The 26,043-nt window shown below is 39.9% G+C and overlaps 1 protein-coding gene across 6 annotated transcripts in view; it reads left to right on the top strand.

The window, feature by feature from the left end:
- The window catches only part of LOC117428143 (multiple epidermal growth factor-like domains protein 11), a 79,435-nt gene that overhangs the window by 7,471 nt on the left and 45,921 nt on the right, over positions 1–26,043 (top strand). For 4 of the 6 annotated variants that reach the window (XM_058995446.1, XM_058995449.1, XM_058995444.1 and 1 more), the window contains exons 2-6: positions 4,825–4,901; positions 15,592–15,732; positions 17,686–17,809; positions 19,066–19,167; positions 20,279–20,379. In XM_058995446.1, the coding sequence (XP_058851429.1) occupies positions 17,694–17,809; positions 19,066–19,167; positions 20,279–20,379 (319 nt within the window). In that variant the 5' untranslated portion in view covers positions 4,825–4,901; positions 15,592–15,732; positions 17,686–17,693. The remainder of the gene's footprint in view (positions 1–4,824; positions 4,902–15,591; positions 15,733–17,685; positions 17,810–19,065; positions 19,168–20,278; positions 20,380–26,043) is intronic. The other 2 variants (XM_058995447.1, XM_058995445.1) reach the window with 1 other exon arrangement.

The raw sequence follows: 26,043 nt of genomic DNA, 5'->3' as shown, positions 1-26,043 counted from the left end.
AGTAAAAAAAAGGCAAACCAAGGTAAACTGTGGTAAGTGCGAAATGACTGTGAAAAGTGAACTTGGTAAACTTTACTGCCCCAAGCAAGCGAAGTAGAGACTGACCAGGCTGGAGCTTGCCTCTAGGGTTGAGTGGCTCCTCTGCATCAGTTGTTCTTGAAAACCTCTTCATGTAGGATTAATGGACTTGCAGAAAGTGTTTTTGTGCCTCACTGTACAGATCTCACTTTCGCTGACTGTGTGGTGGGAGAGAATTCCACCTTGAGTCTCCAGAGACGTTTCCTGTGATGCTGTTCTTCTCCATCAAAGGAAATGAGATTTGAGAGGTGCTGCTGATTGATTGAGATCTCATTATGTGCTTATCAGAAACAGTCATGTGAGTTTTCTATTAGAAAATGTCTTGAAGCCATGAATAGAACATTAACAGAAACCTATGAAATCCAAATATATCAGAGGAGCTGCATTTTCTCAGCCAAGGCCCTGGGTCTAATTGAGCAGCTCCGGCAGTGTGCATGTTTAAAGGAATAATTCACCAGGTTCTCAAACAGGGTTTCATGTTTACATACTTTCTGTACACTGGGAGCATTGTGCTACAGTACAGGTACCCAGAGATAGGAGGATCCCTGTCACTGTTCTTCTTCTGCCATTCAATTTCAAGATCTGACGCTTTTTTATTCTTCAGAAAATCTCCCTTTCCTTAGGGATCCTGACTTTAAAGGAGCCTATTCTTAGATATTCTTTTTTAAAATCAATAAATATAGAATAAGCCATATATTTACATTAGTTAGCGAGAATCCCGTTCAATCCAGATGAGTAATTTCTCCCTCAACTATACATATATTTTCAGATTGCTACATTCTTCCGTAGTTGAGAGTCCTGTTCTAACGATGCACTCTGCCTCATTAGAAATTGGACCTTGTTGGCTGTCTAGTTGGTATACATTTCCGCAGCAGGCACATTCTCCCTTGAAACCTTCCTTTGAACTCTGCCGCTCTGAACTAAACAGACACACTCTCGCTAGTATCTGCAACAGCGGGAGGGGGGGGGGGGGGGGCTATGAATGCCATGAACTCTACTGTAGCTCGAGGAAGCAAAACCAAATGGACTTGGAGCTACCTCATTTACCTGCAAGCGTGTTAATGTACTGTACTGCATTTCCTATTCCAGAGAGGAAATGGAACGGCAGCCTAATGAATCTGCTGGTACATTCCATTGTATGAAGATTGTTTTTTTTTTTTAATCTTATTCTAGTTTGTCATTAAAGAGCACCTGCAAGTTCAGGGCTGCCATCTCCTTAGAGGTGCAGGTGTGTCATGATGCCAGTCGAGAGCTCACTGATTCTTAATTACCCCGATGAAGCGAGCCCGCCTTCACCCTGGGAAACCAATCAGCAGACACATCATCCCACTCCATCTTCAACGGAGGGGACGGCTGGGATACTGCAATGCATATCTGATGTCTCACCTGCGTATAGCCCGTCACTGGCCTGGTGCACATTTCTAGTGCTACCAGCATGTTTTGTTCCCAATAAAACCAGACAGTTGTCTCCAAATACTTGAAAAAAATAAAAGCAAAAAAATCAGATAAGTAAAAGACTAGAAACAAACCAAACAGAAAAAGCATCCCACTAACGGAGTCTGTGGTTCAGATGATAAATCCTCTTCCTAGGAGGTTCTGCAGTGGAAAAATTGGATAAACAAGTGATATTTACCCCCAATCAGATAGCAGAGTAGACATGATCGCTGTGGTAAACCATTGTCCCAGGAGGGAGAATTTCTGATCTCCTCGCTAAAGCTCACGTATTGCCGAGTTCAGTGAAAAAGAGTGACAGTTTATAAGTATCGGGTCCATGGGGGCTCAGCAGTCTGGTCATTAATGAATTGCACAATTTTGTTCTAGTTTGTCTTAATGACAATGCGGTTCTCCAAGGACTTCGGTGACTTTTTACAAATACTGCTGATGAGCCCACCTGCCTGTTCTGCCTCGGAACAGCATCAACATAATTCCCTGCCTTTAAACCCAGTCGTCAAGCAGCTGGTCTGTCTCCAGGAAAAGTTTCTGCTGTTGTTCGTAAAAAAGTCTCAAGATCTCAAAGAACGTATTTTTGAGTCATGGATTTTAATAAATGTTTGTGATAAAATGGAAAAAATGAAACGGATGTTGATGGAAGTAGGCAGTAAATGATATATGACATTGTCTTATGAAATCTGATTTGAAACGTTTTTTTAACATTTCAGAATTCTTCTGGATTTTTTGATCACAAGTGGTTTTATGAGTAGCAATTCTTATTCATTGACACGTCCGTCGCTGATGTGATGAATTCGTTTTGCCAGCAAGTAGAAATAAAAGGACCTCAAGTAGCTGTTTTATACTGACTCACTCAGTATAAAAAGGGACAAAAAGGCAAATACTGGTTTGTGTGTATATATATATTATATGGCAACAATTTTATAGATGGCTTATAACTGAATCCAGTCAAGAGTTCTGAATCTCCTTATAGAAATTACTGCTGTACCTGCCCGTGCTTTTGTAAATGACAGGTTATTATTTTGCAGTGGAGTTTGTCTGCATGAAAAACCACATGTTTTTGCAATGATGCTAAGGTTGACAAAGCCAAATCTGCCATTAAAACCGCCTGCATACATTTCATGGTTGTATTTTCAAACTGATTTGTAATCAAATGACACATTTTGTTAACATCTGAATGTTAAAATGTCAAGCCATGCTTGCTAACCGAACCTGGAGTTTCCAGCAAAGCATGCACTTGAATTAAATTTCCTAAATAACTCAGTGTGTCATTGATGTCTGGACAGGATCAATAGGATGGAAATTGCTTGTAGTTTTCCCCAATGTGCTGCAATGCATTACTGCATTTAGAATTTCACTTTGCAGTCTTTCGTTCTTGTTTTGGAAAAAAAAAAAAAAACCACACACAGACATACACTGAGGGAGTCTGTTCAGATAGAGTCAGATACTAACACCACCAGCACTTCCATAGTTAAAATATCAATCAATCAGATGTAGAACATCTCAAAGCGCTGTATATAGCACAATAGAAGCCTCGCTGCTGTTTGCATACTTTTATAGACTAAAATACCATCAAGAGATTCTTGGATTGCACAGCCACTGTACAGGGTTAATTTAAATCAATTGACAGATTGCTCAGTATTTAGAAAAAGTAGAACATCTAGAAACATAATCCAAATCTCCCTGTACACACTGGCCAGCATGCTATCAATGCAACGCATGATCTAGGGTCTAGACCAGTGCTCACTCGCTCAATCCATTCCAGTGCAGGACCTGGATTTCAATCCAGTAATTCAAGACCAGGCTTCAACTGGAATGGATTGACAGAGCCACAGCTGAGGACCACTGCTTTAGGCTGTAGCATTTTATATACCTCGTGGCTATTTGCATTGCAGTGTGCTTTTCTGGGTCAGCTAGTCTTTAGTCATAATGACCGTGGCACGAGAGCAGTATGTTAGTATTCTGTATGTATGTTAGTATTCTAAGTTCTGCTGCAGTGTAGCCCATATCTCGCTGTGTTATTAGTGGCAGGGTATCTGGTGGCTTTAGCCTCCTTCTTCAAAGGGGTCCCAGCCGAGGACAAAGCAGCCTGTCTTCAGCGTCGGTGTGCACCCTTTGAAGACGCGAGACGAGGAATGAAAAACACTCACTTTCTGCGACTTCACAGGAACCCTGTCATGCATCACATTTGACCTTTTGCACACAGATATAATACTGAAATGGCATCTGCATTTCCTCTAAGAAGGTTGCTGGGCAGTCAAAACCTCAGATCTCACAAACCACATTTAGGCATTCCAGTGAATTTGTAGCTGAGGTTGAAACACTGTTAATAAGTCTCTGTTCATGCTGGCAGTGTTGTTTGCTACACATTACACTGTGCCATGGGTGATGCTTTGCTTTGTATTAGTGAAAACACCAGTATCAATTAAATAATTCAAAACGCTGAAGAACAGAAGCATTCCTTTTTCTAACCAATTAGGACCTGCATTATCAAGTGTTCTTGCCCAGAGGTAAAGCGTATTGTAGCAGCTGCTTTTCTTTATGCTTTGTCAGGAAATGCTGTGTGTTTATATAGCTTACATGAGTGTTAGAGAACCAGGCTTCGTTCGTTTGGAACGCGCTCCTAAATTCCACAAGAATCTAAGCAAGTTAGACAAAGAGCTAATCACTTTGCTTCTTATGCCACGGTTTCACCTGCCACTGAGACCGAGTTGGAAGTGATTTGAGATCAAACCAATCTTAATCAGGACTCTTTCAGCCATGGTAAGCTAATCACCAACTTCATTTAAAGGCTTTTGTTCCACTTTTTTTTTTAGTATTTCTTAAAAATGAAAATACAACTTAAATAATGTACATGCACATATAAACTTGGCTCTTCTAGACAAAACCTGACACATCTTTCCGTAGTGGGCGGAATTTTTTTACAACACATTCTGAATGTGTTTTTCTAAGGATTTTTCTGTCTAACCTGTTAAATGCCCATTTCTCAACAATGCTCACATGAAATTCTCTTGTGAGGTCTTCTGCACCCTGATGGATTTCCATGCTATTGGAAAGGTCTTACACATGCGTCACTCTGTTAGCACGTTAGCTTATTCAGCAAGAGCGTTGTAACCATAATCAATGGACCGGAGTGAAGATTGTAAATTAAACAGCATTTGACTAGCACTTTATAACTAAATACTCAGAGGTGTCACCTCATGAATTATACAGAAGACAGTGACCAATGGATACACACTAGATCTTTGCAGTTAACTGAAAAGACCGTCTTTAACAGTTTATTTGTCACCATAACAGGTCCAAAATGGTTGGAAGTGCCTCCGTTTATCAGGGAAAGTGAAAACCTCTTCAATGTCTGCCTGAGTGCTGGAAAGGTAAGATATTGGGTGATAATACAACAACTTTGAATCTTTTTTCCAAGTATTGATAATGGATGACTGTAGCAGTATGATGTTAAGTTTTCTAATGTAGATTCTGTATAGCGTTAATTAATCTGGTTCTAAGTACCTCTGAAGCACATTTTCCAACAGTTTCTAAACTTTTCATATTGTTACTTTTTTTTTTGTAGCAACGAATAGAATCACCCAGATTTTCTTTGGTGTCCAGGTGTATGCATATCTTTCTCGCAGTGCTGAAAATAAAAATATAAATCCACAGGAAATAAAAAACAGAATTTTAATTTGTGGGTTACGTATTGTCATTTTCTTAATACCCAAGCATTTATTCTGTATGTTATTATCAAGTTTTAATGATATTTACATTAGCAACTTATTTAGCATCTAATCTACAGGGCAGGGGCAATAACAAACGCTTCTTCAGCAATCAATCTGTGTTTCTAATGTGAACTTCTTAATGGCGACGGAGGGATAAGATTAGTTCATATTCTGGGAAAGTGGTATCTGGTCTGGACTCAAATTCATATGAATTATGTTGGATTTCTTGTGATTTTCTCATTATTTTGAATTTAGCAGTTGGGAAATTTGCATTTCAGGACGAATTCCTATTTTGTGATATATGTATGCCATTGGATCTGTGCACCATAGTTTTTTGATCATGTAACTCTAGGATGTGCTGGGTGTGTTTTGCTGGAGCAGTTGACAGTCCTTTTTAAAGTAAGCCTGGAGTCCCGTTTGCATCGGAGTCCACAAGGACCCACAACAGGGCATTCCAAGGACACGCTGGCTCTGCAGGAAATCTTAGTGTTCAGACAGGTATAAATACAGGCCCCAAGGACATGTCACTTCAAACCTCTCCCAGAGGGGCCCTCAGCAGTGCCAGGGATTGCCAGCATTTATTTCAGCCGTTAATGACCATGTCTAATCCTTTCCAATTCAGGCAGTGATGTGGGATCACAAGAGGTTAATTAGCAAAGAAGAGGCTGAAGACCACCTTGGAATAGGGGGGTGTTTTAGAAATAGCAGAATGCAATTCACCTGCGCATATATAATTAAATCACTATGCTGTGACTGTGAATACGCTGTCTTATTTGCTGTCAAAATCCCTGTTAATGGTGATAGACTGCCTGGTGTAAAATTAATAGAAGTGCATGTGCTTTTTATGTGTAGTTTCTATGTATATTAGTAAGATTGTATTAACAGCCCCATAGAGAAGTTCAGTATGCACACTTGTTTTTGCTTTTGTGTGTGTGTGTGTATGTGATGGTCTTATAACGTCACTACTGTATGACTTTTGTGCATATCCCCAATGACAGGGATAGAGTGGAGTTGATGCACATACATGATGTTCTACCTTTTTGTATTTATGGCTGTGGCAGGGGATGCATGTTCACAGTCAGAGAAAGGTGGTTTACTTGAAATCGCAGTCGATACCAGTCTAAGCTACCTGCAGAGCCTTCTTCATTTATGTACTTTAAGAATCTCGCTCATCGCTGTGTTCCGTTGTTCTGTGGCTCAGGTTGCCATTGGAAACTCCAGAATTAACTTGGCTCCCCTGAATCTAAGGAGCAGTCACGAGTGGTGGCTAGAGATTCAGGTAAAAAGTTGTTGCTCCCCTCCTCACCCCCAGCTCCCCCTTCTCATCAGAGATTCTCCTGATTCTCTCACCCCAGCACCCCCTCCTCATCAGAGATTCTCCTGATTCTCTCACTCCAGTACCCCCTCCTCATCAGAGATTCTCCTGATTCTCTCACCCCAGCACCCCCTCCTCATCAGAGATTCTCCTGATTCTCTCACCCCCTCCTCATCAGAGATTCTCCTGATTCTCTCACCCCAGCACCCCCTCCTCATCAGAGATTCTCCTGATTCTCTCACCCCAGCACCCCGTCCTCATAAGAGATTCTCCTGATTCTCTCACCCCAGCACCCCCTCCTCATCAGAGATTCTCCTGATTCTCTCACCCCAGCACCCCCTCCTCATCAGAGATTCTCCTGATTCTCTCACCCCAGCACCCCCTCCTCATCAGAGATTCTCCTGATTCTCTCACCCCAGCACCCCCTCCTCATCAGAGATTCTCCTGATTCTCTCACTCCAGCACCCCGTCCTCATAAGAGATTCTCCTGATTCTCTCACCCCCTCCTCATCAGAGATTCTCCTGATTCTCTCACCCCCTCCTCATCAGAGATTCTCCTGATTCTAGCACCCTGTCCTCATCAGAGATTCTCCTGATTCTCTCACCCCCTCCTCATCAGAGATTCTCCTGATTCTCTGAGGATCACCTGGGATCATAAATCCTATTGGAAGAAAAGAACAGCCTCCCCCATATGGGACAGTTAGTACATGATTATTATTAACAAAAGCAGTGAAGGGATACCGTGGCAGCAGCCTGTATGAAACTGCAGCATCAGTATACGTGACCTGAGCACTACAGCAAACACTGCAGAAAAGAAAAGCCCATGCATATTTAGAGTGTCAGTGCAATTCAAATTACTCTGTTGAGTTCTGCTGTGCAGCATCCTCACTTCCCAACAGCTCCTTCAAGAGAATTTAACCTCCCTTTAAGAAAGACACAGGAAAGGTTGGGCTCACACGCTCGTTCTATTCACAAACTCAGCTGGGATTTCATTGAAGCTGGCAGCAATGGTTTGTCAGTTTGGCTGGAGATGGCTCTATAAACTCCTTGCTTCTCTCTCTCTCTCTCTCTCTCTCTCTCTCTCTCTCTCTCTCTCTCTCTCTCTCTCTCTCTCTCTCTCTCTCGCTCTCTCTTTCTCTCTCGCTCTCTCTCTCTGCTTTTTTTAATCCCTGACAGGAGCATGAGCAGCAATGGGTCTCATGGCCATTAAGAAGCCCTAATCATAAATAATGCCATTAGATAATAGTTTAGTTGTTATAAATGACATTTGTCAAAAACCGCGTTTTGGAAGCATTGGTGGCGAAGACCACTCCCTGTCATTCATTCAAGTTGCCCTGTAACTGCATACAGTCTGGTATATGTCACTGTATTAGAATGAAATAATATATGCGTTATATGTTGTGTAACTCAACTGCATGGGGCTTCCAGGACAGCTTTAAACAATGAGGTTTTGAATCTCAGTAAAATGAGGTTTTGAATCCCAGTAAAATGAGGTTTTGAATCCCAGTAAAGCAGCGTTTGACCAGTGCTTTTATTAATTTGATGAACCAGCACCCTATATACCCAGGGGGACCCAGCAGTGTATTCAAACAGGTCTATTTATATACCTCTATTATTTTTATAATTTCTGATTGCTGCACTTCAAATCATTAGGCACATGCGTACAGAACTGATGATTCCGATCGAAAACAATTCAAAATAGGGGAGAAAAAAAACTTCAAAGGAGTAACAAGAAACGGTGTAGAACTGCTGGTGCAGAAAATTACCCTGACAGCTGTGTTGTTATTTTAGCTTCCTCCTCTCAGTGTTACACTAGTATCTGTTTAAAATACATGAATTGAGACACTGTTCCATGCAGCCTGTGTGATAGATTGGTCTGCTTCTCGCGTGTACCTTCCACATTTCTGCTGACTGCGGTGTAGCCACAAAATACAGTATAAAATAAACATGTAAGAAAGCACACCAATGGGCAAGTTAGACTTTGTGTTGTGGTAATCAAAGATGGGTTTTTATATACTGTACTCAGCAGCAGTATAACTTTGCATTGTGTAAATCAGGCTGTGCATTGATTTAAGTGCTCCAGACAGCTTATGCTTAAACTGTAAAAGATTCTTATTATTTTCAATGTTAATAATAACATAAGATTCAATTAAAGGTCATGCACACATGTTTGTCACACACAACAGATTCAATGAAAAGTACTAGGAGTGTCACATTAAAAAAACTGCTAATATTTTAAAAGTATCCTATAATCTTGCAGATATGATGCATTTACAATTCTGCTGTAGGTACTTGAGGAGTGCCTGGTGTCAGAGCCCTGTATACAACATGCTGCAGGCATGGAATCTAGCAACACTGCACAATTTAGCTGGTAAATCGCAAGTGGCAGCAGAGCTGGCTTCTCTAGCTCATGACCAGCATTCTAGCTGCAGTAGGAACCAGGTGGCTCCTAATACTAGGTGCTCCTCCCATTGCTGGCATTCTGAGCCGGGGCAGATGCCTCACAGTGCATGACAATGAGAGCCCTCAGGAGCTGCACTCCCCCATGCAATTCAGACCGCTTTTGAAATGGTTATTTAATGAAAAAGAAAAGGACTAGCTCTTTACGATCTGGAACAACCTCTCTTAAGCACCTATTTCAGTCATTCTTTTAAAAAGAAGTGTACTTTTTGGTTCGTGCAATAAATTGGGCAGATGTGTACTGTTTCAATTTTATGAAGTAAAACACAAAGTAAAGCAGAGGTATTGCTCCATTTTTGCTTATTTTTTCATATTTTTACTGTACCTTTTGTTAACTTTTTAATATTGGTGTTTGTTTACGAATGCACTTTTTAAACTTTGCTGAATTGTTTTAGCTGAGCCAAATCCTGCAATCGAGCACACAGGCATGTGTAAATACTGAGCTCTCACAGCTATACCAGGGGTCCAAATGCTGCAATCGAGCACACAGGCATGTGTAAATACTGAGCTCTCACAGCTATATCAAGGGTCCAAATCCTGCAATCGAGCACACAGGCATGTGTAAATACTGAGCTCTCACAGCTATATCAGGGGTCCAAATCCTGCAATCGAGCACACAGGCATGTGTAAATACTGAGCTCTCACAGCTATATCAGGGGTCCAAATCCTGCAATCGAGCACACAGGCATGTGTAAATACTGAGCTCTCACAGCTATATCAGGGGTTTAATGTGGAGCTGTTCATTTGAAGGAGGATTGTGATGAACAGCATATTATCCTCTTATTATATTGACATTCATGGCTTGAATAATTATGCCGGCTGTGAGTATAATTGAACCTGCTGGGGGTGCGCTGGTAATAAATGAATCCAGTTGGGTGTCCTGCAGTTTGGTTGTAATGGAAGCTTTAGTGTGGCCTCTTATGAATGTGTGAGCAGCTTTTCTTGAGGGGTTAGAATGACTGTATTACTGTAATGAAGTATTAATGTGGTGCAGTGTCGATTTGCTACATGGAATTAATTAAGAGTCAGAAGAGCTTTTTCATAAAAACATCACAAACAATGAAGTAATAATACATTTTAAATTATTATTTCATTCCAAGTCCCCCCTCTAATATCACTTTTAACCTTCACATATAGATAATCTGGGGCTAAACCTAACCTTAAACCCAACCCTAACCCTACCTCTAATCCTAATCCTAATATTAACCCTAACCCTAACCCTACCTCTAATCCTAATCCTAATCCTAATCTTAACCCTAACCCTAACCCTAACCCTAACCCTACCTCTAATCCTAATCCTAATCTTAACCCTAACCCTAACCCTAACCCTAATCTTAACCCTAACCCTAACCCTAACCCTAACCCTAACCCTAATCCTAACCCTAACCCTAACCCTAAACCTAACCCTACCTGTAATCCTAACCCTAACCCTAACCCTAACCTATCTGAGCTGTGCAGAGCAAAGTGGGCTGGGCTTGATGGATCGGACCCGTCTGCAGCCCGGAGAGCTTAGGCAGGGAAAGTGGGAAATTGAGCAATGTGAATAATGTGAAGCAGTGAGACAGGTGCACTTTTAAAATACTGGCATTGTATAGTATCAACAGATTGCTTCAGCTCAATTGACATGGGTCTTGGATAGTGTGTTTGCAGTTCTGAAATGTGCAAACATAAGGCAGCCTTTTTCTGGTGGCACTCAGTTTTAAAAGCTCTTTAGATCAGCTGCCTCAGGAAGCTGTTAGCCTCAGAGAGTTGCCTTCAGCCGCTGATGCGACACAGTCTCTGTCATGAAAACTGGTTTTGCTAATACAATTAGAGTCACAACGAAACCCTCTTCAAGGGACTCCAGATGTAACTGTGACTTCATCATGATTGTATTAAGATGAAGTTATGAAGATTTACTTCCTCGGGCATTAGGTATCAGTTACACATAATGCTGGTCGAATCTATTTGATCTCAGTAAAAATGCTCCTCAGGTGGTGTATTAAGAAGCGAGGTAGCTGTTGTACTGCATTTGTATTTGGAGAAATGGCTCAACAGGGATATTAGAAAACAAGCCAGAGCACAGATTAATGGCACTGAGGTCAAAACATCCTTTCTAAGAGAGAGCAGAAGCAGGTTCTGTTCAGCAGCATTCATCTTATTTATTGTGTGTGTGTGTGTGTGTGTGTGTGTGTGTGTGTGTGTGTGTGTGTGTGTGTGTGTGTGTGTATGCATATATAAGCATTGTAAAGAATAGTGAGGTATAGTAAAGCATACTGTAAATGCATAGTATAACCATGGTAAAATCATGGGAAAACTACAAAAAACTGTGGAAAAATGCCTTTCATTCGTTTGAACTAGTTAGACCATAAAAACGTATAAGGTCTGATTTAAATTGATGTGATCTATAAAATGGATCCATCTATTGTTATGTACAATTTAGGCTTTACAAACCCTATAAGGTCAGACGAAGCAGATGGTCAAAGAGAGCCGGAGTGTGTCTGGTCAACCCTGTTCTCTTCCTCTGGAAAATAGCTGTGCTCTGTGTTTCAACATATTTGTGTTGAAAACTGTGGTGTAAATACTATATAATGTATGTGTTTAACATGTATATTCAATGCCAATAATAACTGATCTTTAGTTAATAATTCAGAGACAAAAATCAATGGGTTGCTTGAAATTAAATTAATTGAAAATAAATCTATAATCAAAACAGCCCTGATCCCAAGGAAGGTGTAAAATGCTCCCGTCTTCACCCACAACCTTGGAGAATACTAACCTTAACTCTAATGGAAACGCCAACTCCAACCCTAAACTTAACCCTACGCTAACCCCAACCCCAACCCCAACCCCAAACTCAAACCCAAACCCAACCCCAACCCCAACCCCAAACCCAAACTCAAACCCAAATCCAAACCCAAATCCAAATCCAAACCCAAACCCAACCCCAAACTCAAACCCAAATCCAAACCCAAATCCAAATCCAAACCCAAACCCAACCCCAAACTCAAACCCAAATCCAAACCCAAATCCAAATCCAAACCCAACCCCAACCCCAACCCCAACCCCAAACCCAAACCCAAACCCAAACCCAAACCCAAACCCAACCCCAACCCCAAACCCAAATCCAAACCCAAACCCAGACCCAACCCCAAACCCAAACCCAACCCCAAACTCAAATCCAAACCCAAACCCAAACCCAAACCCAACCCCAACCCCAACCCCAACCCCAAACTCAAACCCAAACCCAAATCCAAACCCAAATCCAAACCCAAACCCAAACCCAAACCCAACCCCAACCCCAACCCCAAACTCAAACCCAAATCCAAACCCAAACCCAAACCCAAACCCAAACCCAAACCCAACCCCAAACCCAACCCCAACCCCAATTCCCGACTCCGACCCCGACCTCGACTCCGACCCCAATTTTCAAGGGGTACCGTAAGGGACTCTTTAAGTTTTGGATTAATGATATGAGGATAAAAGTTTGTGCTATATGGTTAGTAACGTTAATCTGTTATTCATTCTGTTGACACAGGTGTCCTCTGTCTTGTATTAGTGAGCACAGTTTGAACTATCCCCAGGTTAGATCATTTCCTCTTCACTGACTTCAGTAGAACACCCTACAGGGCTGACAAAATTGGAATCGCTCCTAAAGGACGAGATGTTCTCAGTCACAAGCAGCTCTGAAATGTTGAAGCCGTTCTCAATTCCATTACCCTGAACAGTTCAGCTGTCTGTTCCAAACTGAAACTAAACACTGTATCTGTTTTAACTCTTCATCGTTTTCTTGTGGTACAGTCTGTAAACGGCAATTGTGAATCTTAAGAAGGAATGGGCTCTCCTTTAAGGTGCTTTTCTTGAGCCAACAGTTCATTGTATTCATTAAAGTGCAAAGAAGCATGTTAATTGCACAAGGCAATTCTACTCCTTCTGATCAATCTACTCATATCAGAAATCACACATTATGCAGTGGAGATACCTAATCCCCTTCTGCAATTAAACTCTTCCTTTACTTTTTAAATAAAGATCCCAGTCGGTGCGAAAGTGAAAAAGCAGCCCCTTTCGCTCAGCCCTAGTTTTAAGTTCTAACATGGCATGTCTTATTGTGGGTGATCCACTTTGACATGCAATACATTGTTCTTAACATAGAGCAACACAGAGATTGTTTCTGCAAAATGAACACTGTGGTCTGTTGTTTGGGGTCGTTGCACTGCCAAGCTGTTAAGCCCAGTGCTGTCTGGCTGTATTGCTGGGTTTCCATCTGGAGTGAACATTAACATCAAGAGCCTGTCCAAAGTAACAACGGGAACACTCGCTGACTGCAGTTCTCTTCTAGCATTCACTGGGTGCACAGCAAAGTCATCATGAATTGATAGCATCACACTGAAGAACTGCAAATGCCATGCAAACATGCCCATTGCAGGAAACGTGGAAGGTGGAAGGGGGCATTGTTGTAAATACTGACGTCATTGTGGTGCCCTGACCTGTGATTGACTACAGTCAGTAATTAGAGCGTAACCCCTCACCTCGCCTGTCAATGATAATTATAATGTCGTTTCACGGGTTTCCGCTACAGATCAATTGATCAGATTTGAGAATTTAATTTTGAGAGTATGTTATATGCATTTAGATAGAATATTGGTGTCACTTTCCATGAAGTGTCTCTAATCACTGTGCATGTACCTAGTGGCTACTCAGTAAATGCATGTGTCCTTACACATGATTGGAATGTTAATTTAAACATTAAGCACGCAATCATTTTTTGCATGATATATGTAAGTACACGATTGCATCAGAAAGGGGTTAGGGTTTGGGTTAGATCGTGCAAGAAGAACACATTAAGTACATTGTAACTATGTGTAAGTAAGTACACATGTACTGAGTAATTAGAGAGACTTCATGTAAAATGTTACCATGTGCTCTTGAGTCATCAGTATGAGACTCTTTGCTTGCTATTAGTTTTGACAGATTTACTGATTGTTTTCCTTTTCTCACAGTGGTGCAAATCTCCCTTGATAAATCATGCTCAGTACCTCTTTATGAGTACCTTTCAAAATGTTTGGATTTAGACTCCAGGCCAAGATTTCTCTCTATTCAGCCTGCCAGGCTGATCTGTAATAACACTGCACACTAAACTACAGCAAAAAAAAAAAAAGTGCAACTTTAAATGATCTTGTTAAGCAGTAAAAAAAAGACCTGAAAGACGTGTGAAATATTCAGCCTACTGGGGGTAAGATGTTGTCTAGCCAGGCTTGCTTTTAGCAGACCAATGAAATTGCCATTTGCTTCAATAAAGAGGGTTCCATGTGCTGACACTGGCATGGTGAAAGTGTCAGGACAGGTTGTATCCTAAGGGGGAAGCAATGAATTATTTATGAGTTTTAAAATGCAGCAGTCTTTTGTTGCATTTTTTACATCTTAATTAGCAACAACACAGGGTGCAGACAGTGTGCTGTGGAGAGAGCCGGTGGTCTCCTGATTGAATAATTCAGCTTGCCTCCAACTAGGCTGTCAACATGTAAAAGGCTTGACTTCAATATGTCATCATTATTACTAGAACTGCGCACATGTGGATCTTGTCTCTGTTCAGACACATTTGTATTCTGCTGATGCTACGACACCCAGAATGGGGCTCCCATTTGAAAAACCTCGATCGCTTCATGAAATGACACTTCATTCAGGTTCTTGAAGTCAATCTGCATGCATAAGGCCGTGGGATCGCTTTTAGAATCAGCAATGACGACAAGTTTATAAAAAAGATTGATAGCCAAGCCGCCAGCACATGTCAAATATTTCACCCTGATGTAGATCAGTCAAATGATGATTACAGGTCATGTGCCTTTTCTGAAGCAACAGGTATAACAGATATGCATCATGAATCTGTGTTAAGGAAAAGAGGACTATTATGCAAGGATTATTGGTATTTAGTATGCTGTGATATTAATCAAACTGTAAAATACTACCCCCCTGGGTAATACAATAACTTGAGCTTACAGGCCAGTGTAAAGAAAAGGAATCTCTTATAATGGAACTATGAAAAGTACAATAAGCCAGGATTAAAGCATGGGACTATTGTTTTTTGTTTTCTTACTTACATCAATATTAAAGTTATAATAGAAACAAACCAAATTGCATTCCATATGAAAAATGTTAATCACAGAGACACATTTTTTTTTTAATGTGACTGTTTTAAATTTCATATATATATATATATATATATATATATATATATATATATATATATATATATATATGAAACCATTTTTTTGGGGATATACACAAGAGGTTTAAAGGTTTTATTTCAGGATGTTTTGGACAAAAGCCCTTCTGCAGTTATACCTTCAAACCTATATATATATATATATATATATATATATATATATATATATATACAGTATTATTAAAACCTTTTTTCTTTTTTCTGCACGGTTTTTCAAGCTTTTTATTTCCAGTTGTTAGATGTAAACAGTGCACCTGCTTCTCCTATAGATTATCTTTGTGATGTATATATATATATTCAGGAGACCTCCTCTTGTCTTCAGTCTTTGTGATTCTTTTTCTCTCTCTTTATTGACCCCTGCTGCTCTCACACAGAGTCTGGGAGCTTTTGAAGGGACCTGCCTGCTTCCCTGCCTGCCTCCCTGTGTGTCTCTGCCTCTCACACAGTGTTCAGGTCCTTGCTCAGGAGTGCCCGCTGGAGCAGCAGCAGCACAGGGGAGATCAGCAGTGTTTGAGGTGAGCATCGAGCAGCAAGGCAGCCGCCCAGCCTGGCTTGTGTGTGCGCTGTTCTGGGATTGCTACTTAGAACAAAGATATTCACTAGTCCCTTCGAAAGAAGTGCCCATTCACAAGGAATGAATGCTGTTGATTAAGGGTTTAATATGCACAGGGTTGTGTGGATATTATTATTATTATTATTATTATTATTATTATTATTATTATTGAATCGAAAATCATGTGTTGCTTCATATAGAACAGCATTTGATTTACTGAGGTTTTACCTGTTTCTATAAGCTATTATTATGAAAATAAAATTCAATTTTTTATTGTATTTGTTTGTTTAAAATATGTACAGTCCTGTACTAAGAATACACTCAGTCAGATTCATCCACTTTGGGTTTATTGAAGAGTACAATTGAAGCTTTTTTTTTTATCCAAATGTTCTGTAATAACATTTTATGGTCTTCAGTAGCCTCAGGATTTGTGACGTTCTGCTTTCATGTGTTTGTTTTCTTATTCAAGTTTCCTGCTGTAAATAAGCACAGTTATGTTTGCACTGCTTTAACCCATATGCTTCTCCAAAGGATATACAATTCATCACTATAGTTTACCATGCTTTGCCATGTTTTTAATATGTCTTTTATACTTTATATTGAACGATTTCCACAGCCACCTGTTTGAAGGAGATCAGGTGGAAATGTCCATGTTTGAATTACAGAATAATATATTTATTTATAATCCAAGTTGCAATTGTCTTTGCACAATGTCACAAACCTAGTAAGAAGCAACTAAAACTGCTACTTTTACTCCATACATTAACCCTTTATCGAGACATTGCCTCTATTGGAAAAGCTCATATCAGGTTATTCAACAGCCTTTGGGTTTATAATGTAAACAGTTTGAGAAGGCTGCTTTCTATTATGCTGAATAAGATGTTTTATGGGAACTGTCCTTTTATATACAGTATATATTTATTTTAATTTAGCCATGATCATTTTATTGAAAAGCATCCTGCATTAGCAAACAGCATGGGTTATATTTTACTGATCTAAACAGCTGTGCATCTTAATAGCCCTAACATTTAAGACACTGTTTTTAGGTGGGCCTATTTTTTTATGTTGTTACATGTAGTATTGTTAATACGCAATACGTCAATACAATCTAAATCACTCCTGAAAGATTCATGGAGAGTTGAATAGCGACGGTATTAAGATCTACCACGGTTTAGATCATTAAAATAGACCCCGATAGGTCATGTTTGATTACAGGCGGCACAGTGTTGTGTTGGTTTGTATTAAATCATCCTGTAACGAGAATGAACACGAAGTTAACCTCTGACTCCGGAGATGAACTCTCGCTGAGGTGAAATGAAAGCCACATTGATTTTCTTTCATTCCGGCAGTAACTGCAGTACATATATCCCTTAGTGCTGTGGTATCAGGTGTGGGAATCGCAGCTGAGGTATGACGTTGACTTCACTGCGGGTTTCTGCTGTTTATGCAAAGGACAAATGAGTTGTCAGCAGCTTTCCTGTTAACCCTTTCTGGGTAACTGAAAGCGTAAAAGCACTCACACGTTCTTCTCAGCCTGGATCAGCTTGATCATCTTGGCTGGTTTCACTGGCTGGTTTCACTTGCTTAACAGGAACGTTCCCAGCTATTTCAATTAAGAAAAACAGAGCTCAGGTTATTCTTCTGCTCTGTGGCAGAAGTGAATGAAGATGAATTGGCAGGCGTGCGCTGGTGCTGGCTCTTACCACTGCACTGACCCTTTGGTTGATCATGCCTTTGTATTATATGTTAATGATGACTTTCCCAGGAACAAGAACATGAATTTGAGCACTCAGATGCACTCCATGTGACTGGAGTAACCAAAGATGAATCTACCTTTTATATACCCACCTTTGGTTTGAGCAGATACAGCGAGTTGTGTCTTACATTCGTTTGAATGATGTTTTTCTTAACCCAGGTGTTACAATGAAGGTGTGTGGAGGGTTTCCCTGGATCCCAGAGCTGGTGGCGCTCATCTGGATGTTACGCACGGCTAGCTCTCTTAATCCAGACGACCCCAACGTGTGCAGCCACTGGGAAAGGTAACCCTTTAATACTGTGTAAGAGAGTCCAGCTTCATAGAATGGAATGAGTGGACCTCATAATAAACAGGAGTTACAGAATCAGGCCTTTCAATAAATCTGTAATTTAAAGTTTAACATTTTTTAAAGTAATCGTAGTCATCAAAATAGTGCCATACATTTTCTCCACCATGCACATCCAGTCTGAAATGTACATTTTTTAGTAAGCATGTATTTTCATTCTAAAACAGGATATCTGGTACTACACTAGGTTAAACACATCTCTGTTTGCAAGCCATGCTTTTAGACCGTCTTGTACTTCCTGGGTCATTTCACCTGGAGAGGGGTATTGTCCCCACCCCTTTACTGGCTTCTTTTCTGTCAATAACCAGCCAGCTGCTTCCTCTATTGAATGACATGCTTTGCCCCAGAAGACACTGCAGGAGTGAAATGACCAAGGCAAGCAACCTTTGGAAGATGCATTGGCAGATGTCTGTTTTAAACCAGCACACAATATGCTTCATTCTGCTTGAGAAGCAAAGGGAGCTGTTGTAGCTCCAGCAGTAACTTTTCTTGGACCAAGCAGAAGGGTGGAAACTATGCCCATCACATGCAGAGGGTATTGACTTTTCCAAGGAGAAGTCCCCAGCAAGCAGAGATACAAATTAAACACTCCGATTGATTGATCACAGAGCTCAGATGAGAATAAATCTCAGGAATGCGTATCATTGTAATAATTATGTTGTGTTTGGACATGTCAGTTATGAAAAATATGGAGAGATAATTGCTGGCTCCTTATGCAAAAAAGATAACCTGAGATATATGGCATGCAATATTCTCCTCTTGTGGTCTGAATAATGAAATATTTAAAAGGGAGTAGGAGGAAGCCTCTAAAGACTGACTGGCTGTATAACAAGTGAAAAAAGTTTTGCTTCGAGAATATCATTGTATTCTTTTATTGCTGCATAAATGTGGAGCTTACAGTAGCATGCAAACTGCATTAAAGTCCTTCACTCTCTCTCTCTCTCTCTCTCTCTCTCTCTCTCTATATATATATATATATATATATATATATATATATATATATATATAGTCTAAGACACAGGACAATGGTTTACTGCATTTTATGATCAAAACTACATTTGAATGAAAGTTGTTGCAGTTTGCGCCATGCCACAAACCTCCCTGTAAAAGCAGCACCTTTATTCTACACACATGTAATCGCTCATGTCGTTATTAGCACTGACTGTGCTTCTGCCTCTCTGTTTTGAGTGCAGCTATGCAGTGACTGTCCAGGAGTCCTACGCTCACCCCTTTGATCAGGTTTACTACACCAGATGTACGGACATTCTGACCTGGTTTAAATGTACCAGACACCGGTGAGTTCTGGCTGTGCTGTATGTAGAGCTATAAGTAGAAGCTGTTTTTTATTTTTATATTAAACTCATAATCACTGTTTAGTTCCTTATCTTTGCACAAAACTTTGAATATCTCTCACATCCCCCAAGAGCCCTCCCCCCCCCCCACCAGTTTCTTAGCTGATTTGGTGATCGGTAGAGGTATGAACCAGCGTTTCCTTGAATCTTCACAATTCAGACACACTTGTACACTGTATGGATAGCAGACGATGACAAATGATTGCTGCCTTCTGGACATGTTTGCAATATACAGTGCTATCCCTGGAGACCATCATCCCCTGATAGCTTTCAGATAGTATTGGGTCATTACTCTGGGTAATGCTGTTTGTCAGTAAGCTGATACTGCATTTTGCATGATTTTTGTATGTAGTCAAAATGACTAGTAGTAAGAGACTACAAAACAATAATGAATAATTGGGGAAAAAAATAAAGTGGTAATGAACAACATTTAAATCTACAAATTCACCTTTATTGGAGCTAGCGGCATTATGACTGTTTGCTTTTACATTTTATTTTTGATTATTGCTGGACATACCTGATCCCTTCCAGTAGTGTCTGTCAATTTCTTTCCTGTGGCATACCTGCAATTACACCTACAGAGCAGGAAGTATATAAACATCAGGAAGCAGCAGTTTTTGAAAAATCTGTTGCCCCCCGTACAGTATGACATTGGAAAAGTTTTCTGCACAGTGAAGTTAGTTTTTCTTCATCCTTACTGTAGTTTCTCCTTGAAGCCTGATTCCCCTCACTGTTTCAGAGTGCATGCAACTTTAGCTCAGGAGGAATGGGGATGTCAGGGAGCCTTCGGGATTGGATTGCTGTGTTTCTGTAAAGGTGACAGGAATCCCATTGGAGGCTGGCAATCAAGGGCAAGCCACAGACCTTTCCTTTTTATTTGTTAGTGGACAAACTGTTTTTTTTAGTGTATAGTGCATCAAAATGTAAATGCAGGCAACTGGAAGGGCAGATAAGAAGGGTTTTCAAATGCAGATCTGAGGTCAGCCCAAGGTTTCGGTGTTATAAAAAATAAAAGTACATCATCCTGGGACTTGAAACAATTTTTTTTTTTTAGAATCAGCTACAAAACAGCTTATCGTCGAGGACTGAGGACAATGTACCGCCGAAGATCCCAGTGCTGTCCGGGATACTTTGAGAGCGGAGACTTCTGCATCCGTAAGTGATTTTCCAGTTCCTTCCTCTCGACTGGCTGTGCATCTTCAAGTAAAGATTTTCAGGCTTCCTCTCTGAGCTGCTGCTCGCCTATAGAAAACTGGCCCTGATGCACAGATGTATCCCCAGTGTAGGGGACTGTATGTTCCAGTATATGTGCGAGTGTCTTTGCATATTTTATGTTTGATTACACATTAATGAAGTAGAAATTGTAAGAAATCCTTTAGGGAAGTTAGGCTTTGGAACCTCTTAAGCGTGTTAGGTGCAGGATTTCAGTTCAAGTGTTATTTAAAAAAGCTCTGAAATACAGTCAGAAAGGTTCATTCCTTCAGCCTTTCATGAGCACTCATGTACAGTATACAGCAGCTTCTAAAATACACTTTGGGAACGCTGCAGCCCAGAAGAATTTTTCTAAATTACAATTGATTAAAGGGTTTTTTTTTTTTTTTTTTTTTTAGCTAAATCTGTATTATTGATGTCCTCAGGAATGCCACAGCAGTACACATCCTGCAATTTCTTGAGATGACCACAAATAAATCAAACGACATTCTCTTAATTGCATTCAAAGTTACATGATATTGTAATCAGAAAGTTCAATACTTGACAAAACCTCTGACGTTACTGTTCCGGTGATGTCTCCTGCAGCTGGGTCCTTTTCATAATGTCTAGTTAGAGGGAGAGAGAGAAAATAAACAGGGCTTTAGACACTGCTCCATATTAACAACTACAGCAGTGATTAATATTCTGCACACGTCAATTTTCAAAGCAAACATCTCAGTGCAATCCTTTTCTGATGCAAGAGTGGAATATCATGACTTTATAAAGCACAGAACTTGGATGTCACAGATAATGAACTATTTATTAATTGTGACATGTTTAATGTGCTCATGCATGACCTCTTTCTGTGTTTCCCTCAATGCACTTAATGTGTACATAAATAATGATGCTCGCTCATACAAATGAATACCTGACAACCATTGCTGTTCTAGTCAAATTAAAAGTGCATCTGTCTGTTCCTTAAAAGAAGCTTTGGTATTGCTGTCCTTTGTTTGAGGGGGTTTGTGAATTTTCTCTTCAGATTAGAGAGTGTTTTAAAACACGGGAATAATTAACAAACCTCACCAAGATATAACAAAACATTTTGTAGGAAAGAAATAGCAGGTGTTCAACTTGGCACAGATTCTGTACATTTGAGTAACCCCGCTATGCCCTTGATTCACTGTTTTATATACCAACCAGCTGTCCAATCAGCAGCAAGGTCATTTAATCATTAACCAATGGAAGATATGCACTCTCAACACATTAAGATATGCATAACCGATGGTTAATTCTTGCGATATACTGCAGGAGCCACTGTTGAATAGGGCTCCCTGTGTGATACACAGCTAGACGCAGGTTTTACTGTTGCGGTTATTATTTCAATCGCAGATGACTCGTTCAGCACAACTTCATTTATTCCACCAGACCCCAGAATCAGTGATCAGTGAGAAAAAATAAATAAAAATACCTAACCTAAATAAAACACAGAACTCCAAACAAGATGATTTGCAACAGAACAGGCTTTGCTGCTGCTTCTTCTTGTTGACAAATATGAATGATATACCCTAGATACTAAAGTCTAAATGCATTTCCTTTCCTTTAAAAATAGCCCTGAGCTGAAGACGCAGTACAAACCCTTTCTCTTTTTTCTTTTCTTTTCTTTTTTAGGTTGTAATAAGCTTTAATAAAGGCTCTTGGATCTATGCGCCCTGGAGGATTATTCAGACACAAAGAGAGTCATATACTTTACTGTGGAGACTTGTTACCAGACGCGGTGTAGCACAGTGATTCTCAAATGTTCCTCATGCGTTTTCTTAATGATAAGTGGTGTCGACAGGTCTTTTGTTGTCCAATTCTCTAAGCACATGCTAATTGAAGAGTTCCCTTTAAATGGGAGTCAGGTGGAAATAGCTTTTCATTTACCAAATGGATTTTTTCTTTTTCTCAGACAGAAGAAAGACATCATTCATGGGGGACCCTTTTAATCCTCCGCTGCAGGTCAGCTGGTGTGGTAAATGTCTGCTTCAGATCACAGTGCACGGTGCAGCTTAGTGGAAAGAGAAACTCTATGTGAGGAATACAGTAAATTTACAGACAAGCTGGACAGGGCTTCAGTGCTGTATTAGTTTGTAGGGAGCTTCTCTTATAAAGTCTTCCACAGTATTTTCTTTGCTGCTGTTTTACCATGCTTTCCTCATGGTTGTACTCTGCATTTACTGTTGCTTACCCTGGTTCGCCATGCTTATTAATATGCTTTATTTTGTTTGCAAAGCTTTACCATGCTTTCACTATGCTTTATTACACGTTGCTGTGGAAAATGTTTATAAGGATAGTTCAATGCATTTTTGTTTTCGGTCCATTTATTTTAGTTCAAAGGTTCAAAACCCCATCTCCTTTAAATGTACTTTTCATTGGAGGAGATTAAAACTTGTGATACACTGAAATGCATGGTTTTCAGAAACAGCAAGTGTTAGTTAGTGTTAATATAAGCGTACTTCTCTCAGTAACACCAATGGTCTTAAAAACAAGTGACTGTGGCTTCTGAAAGAGGCCGATAAGCTTTTGCTTAGGAAGACAAATATTTTTGTTTCCTTTTTCCGAGTTTGATTCCAAAATTGTTTTACAACAACTTAGCAACAGAGTATTCCAGCATTCTCAGTGTAACTACCTGAGCTTTAGGTGACCTGAGCTTTAAAATCCTATGCTGGTTAGATATTGGCTGGGACAGTAGGTATTTTGATGGGGTGGTGGAGCATGAGCCTAAACAGAATTGGCTGATGGCTTGTTAGTGTGCATTGCAGTTGGTGAAGTGCAGATATTATTATTGAGGAACAGATGTGCCCCACCAGGGGTCCTGCGAGGGAGGGTTAGGGTGGAGGGGTGTAGGGCAGGCTGATCAATAATGTATTCATGGAGCATTGATTTGAGTGGGATGTCTGAACTGAACCAGAAGGTATTTTGTTAGTTTGTATTTGTCTTTGTATTTATTATCACTAGTCTTTGAGTGTGTCACGGTTTTGTTTTACTGCTCAGTTTGTCATTTCGTCTCCTGGTTTGTAGTTCACCTGTACAGCATGGTTGTAGTAAGCAGTAATGTAGCACGCTCCCTGTGTATGCATTCTGCACAGTATACAGCAGATTAAAATGATCCTAAATGAATGTGTTACAAGGAGCCCATTCTGCTGTCTGTGTTGTCCCCCGCGCTGTGTTATTTTATTCACTGATCCCAGCAGTTTCTGATGGGGAATTAAATGATTTGTCAAGCAAGGACTGTTTTGCATAGAGACGGTTTTGAAAGCACTCCTTTTCTCAATCACAATCTGTCTTGTTCCTTCCATTTAAGAGACTCGTGTCATCTGGTTATTGTTTGAGTGTTTCAAACTCTGTACTTGAGTTGCAAAACCAAAACACTGATGAAATAAAAGCATGTTCACAGTGCCTTCACTCACTGTTTAACTCTATACGCTCCAATATATTCACTCATTACATTCTATTTTGGAATCCCAAGGTTGCAATGGAAACTCTTAAAATAGAACAAAAGAAAGACAAGCTGCAATTACAGAAAGATGAAAGGAATTCTGATTAAAGGCACAAAAGCCTATACAATTTTACCACAGTGCATTTGCACAGTAGATATTACAGTGCTTTTACCAGGCTTATACCATGCATTTACCAGTCTTCCCATACATTGACGTGCTATACAATGCTTGCATGTTCTTTAGCATTCTTTCATAGCCCGGTAGAACTAGGTAAAATCCATATATTAAAAACTGAACAGCAATCACAAATTGCTTTTACTTGTAGCTTCTTTTGCACAATGATTAAAATGTAGCTTTTTATCTAGATTCCAATGGAGCTAAGTTCATTTTAAGATAAGCAATTAATTCATGAGAATTAACTATAGTGGGCAGATTTGAGTTTTTCATTCAAACTAGCCTTTTAATGTCCCATCCTTATTCAGCATTCTGTTTTATCTGCCTCAGTGAGGCCTTTGGCTTCCAGTAATTGTAGTCGGTGTTTTTCTTTTTGTATGTTAGACAAAAAAAATATTAAGCCAGAAAATGGAATGTAAAATGGAATAAATTTTCATCATACAGTATATAACTGATTTAAGCTAAAAAAAAAAAAAGAGTAAATGTCAAATTTTTCCACTATCAAAATTGAAATGTTTTATGCTTTAAATGCTTTGAATGTTCTGGGTAGCCTTATTGATTTAGAACAGTCCGTGAAATATTTGTTGTTTTAAGTCAGCTAAAAAAAAGAAAAAAATAGCAGTAAGAATCAGTAATTTGCCTGTGAGGTGTTAATGCTGTAAAATCCTTTGATATTATTTGCCTAGCGTCCTAGCTTAACATTATTGCCACCAGTGCATTTATGGGATTAGTGCAGTCTAGCAGGGTGCAGGATGGCTCAGGAGAAAAACATCGCTGCACAGTTTCGCTTGTTGCATCGCGTCCGGTCGGTGTGTAGAGGCCTTAAGACATATATTCAGATAAAACCCTTGAGTGTTAATGCGTTCTTACAGTAAGTGTGCTTTCTCAATATGAAACAGTTAACTTGGCACACTTAAGTAAGCACGGTTTATGAATATGGGCATTAGGAATTATTTGTATTTATCACAGTTATTCATGTGCACTCAAGAATATCGCTGTAATACTATCTATCCTTAAATGTAAATGTTAGATGCACAACATTCTAATTACACTAAAACCCACAGGCTTTGGTTTCTTGCACAATAATCTGCTGTCCAGTATTAGTTTAGTTTGAAAGTGGTCTTGTGGTGACAGGAAGGGTGTTGACCTCAGCTGGCCTTGCTTTAGAAAGAGCTTGTGCTCTACCTCCCAGCCTGTTTCCTCTCGCTCGCCGCATTATAATAAAGCAAAGCGGTGATAAGAATCACAGTGAACTGTTTCAATCCGCACCACATGACAAGAGCAGCCTGTGTTAACCCTGCTGCATGACCTTGGCTACGGAGATATAATTCATGCTAAATGCATTTTCTCCCAAAGCTGGCACAGAGGCAGAACTCCATGTAGGTCACTTTATTACCAGCTTGAATGAAACTAGGAACTGCTAGCAGAGATCTGCCGGGAATGCTAATGTTGCAGAAATCAATAGGCCACCATAATGGTCAATAGGAATGATCAAGAAAACTGCACACTTAGTAAATACTTGGGTACCTCTGGCTGTTTCATTAAGGTATCATCATGACAAAGCGACAGCAGATCAAATTAAGAAGGGTTTACAACAGTTTTCTGTACTTAAAGGCTGCATAAGCAAGTGGCTAAACAGGTCAATGTAATAAACTGATATGTGACAATGAACTAATAATGAAATATTTACAGCAGTGGATGCCCTGGTATTTCATGTGCAGTGAGTGTGAATAGTTTGTTTCACACATTTAATATGCAAATCCTACCGTATACACTTTCTAGCTGTTACAAGATTACAAGCCACTTTCTCTAGCTGCAAACAGAACACGAAAGGTGTAAAATATCTCTTCTGTGTAAGTAAAAACGAGTTCCACAGATCAACAAGTATTGCATGGTGCGATTCTGTTCTACAACAAGCACATGGAAATCATTTATAGCCGTTGTGCTGCAGTTATATGGTTAGTCCCGGAGACTC

This window comes from Acipenser ruthenus, chromosome 21 (assembly GCF_902713425.1).
Source record: "Acipenser ruthenus chromosome 21, fAciRut3.2 maternal haplotype, whole genome shotgun sequence".
Taxonomy (NCBI): Eukaryota; Metazoa; Chordata; class Actinopteri; order Acipenseriformes; family Acipenseridae; genus Acipenser; species Acipenser ruthenus.
This window is presented reverse-complemented; position numbering and strand designations above follow the sequence as displayed.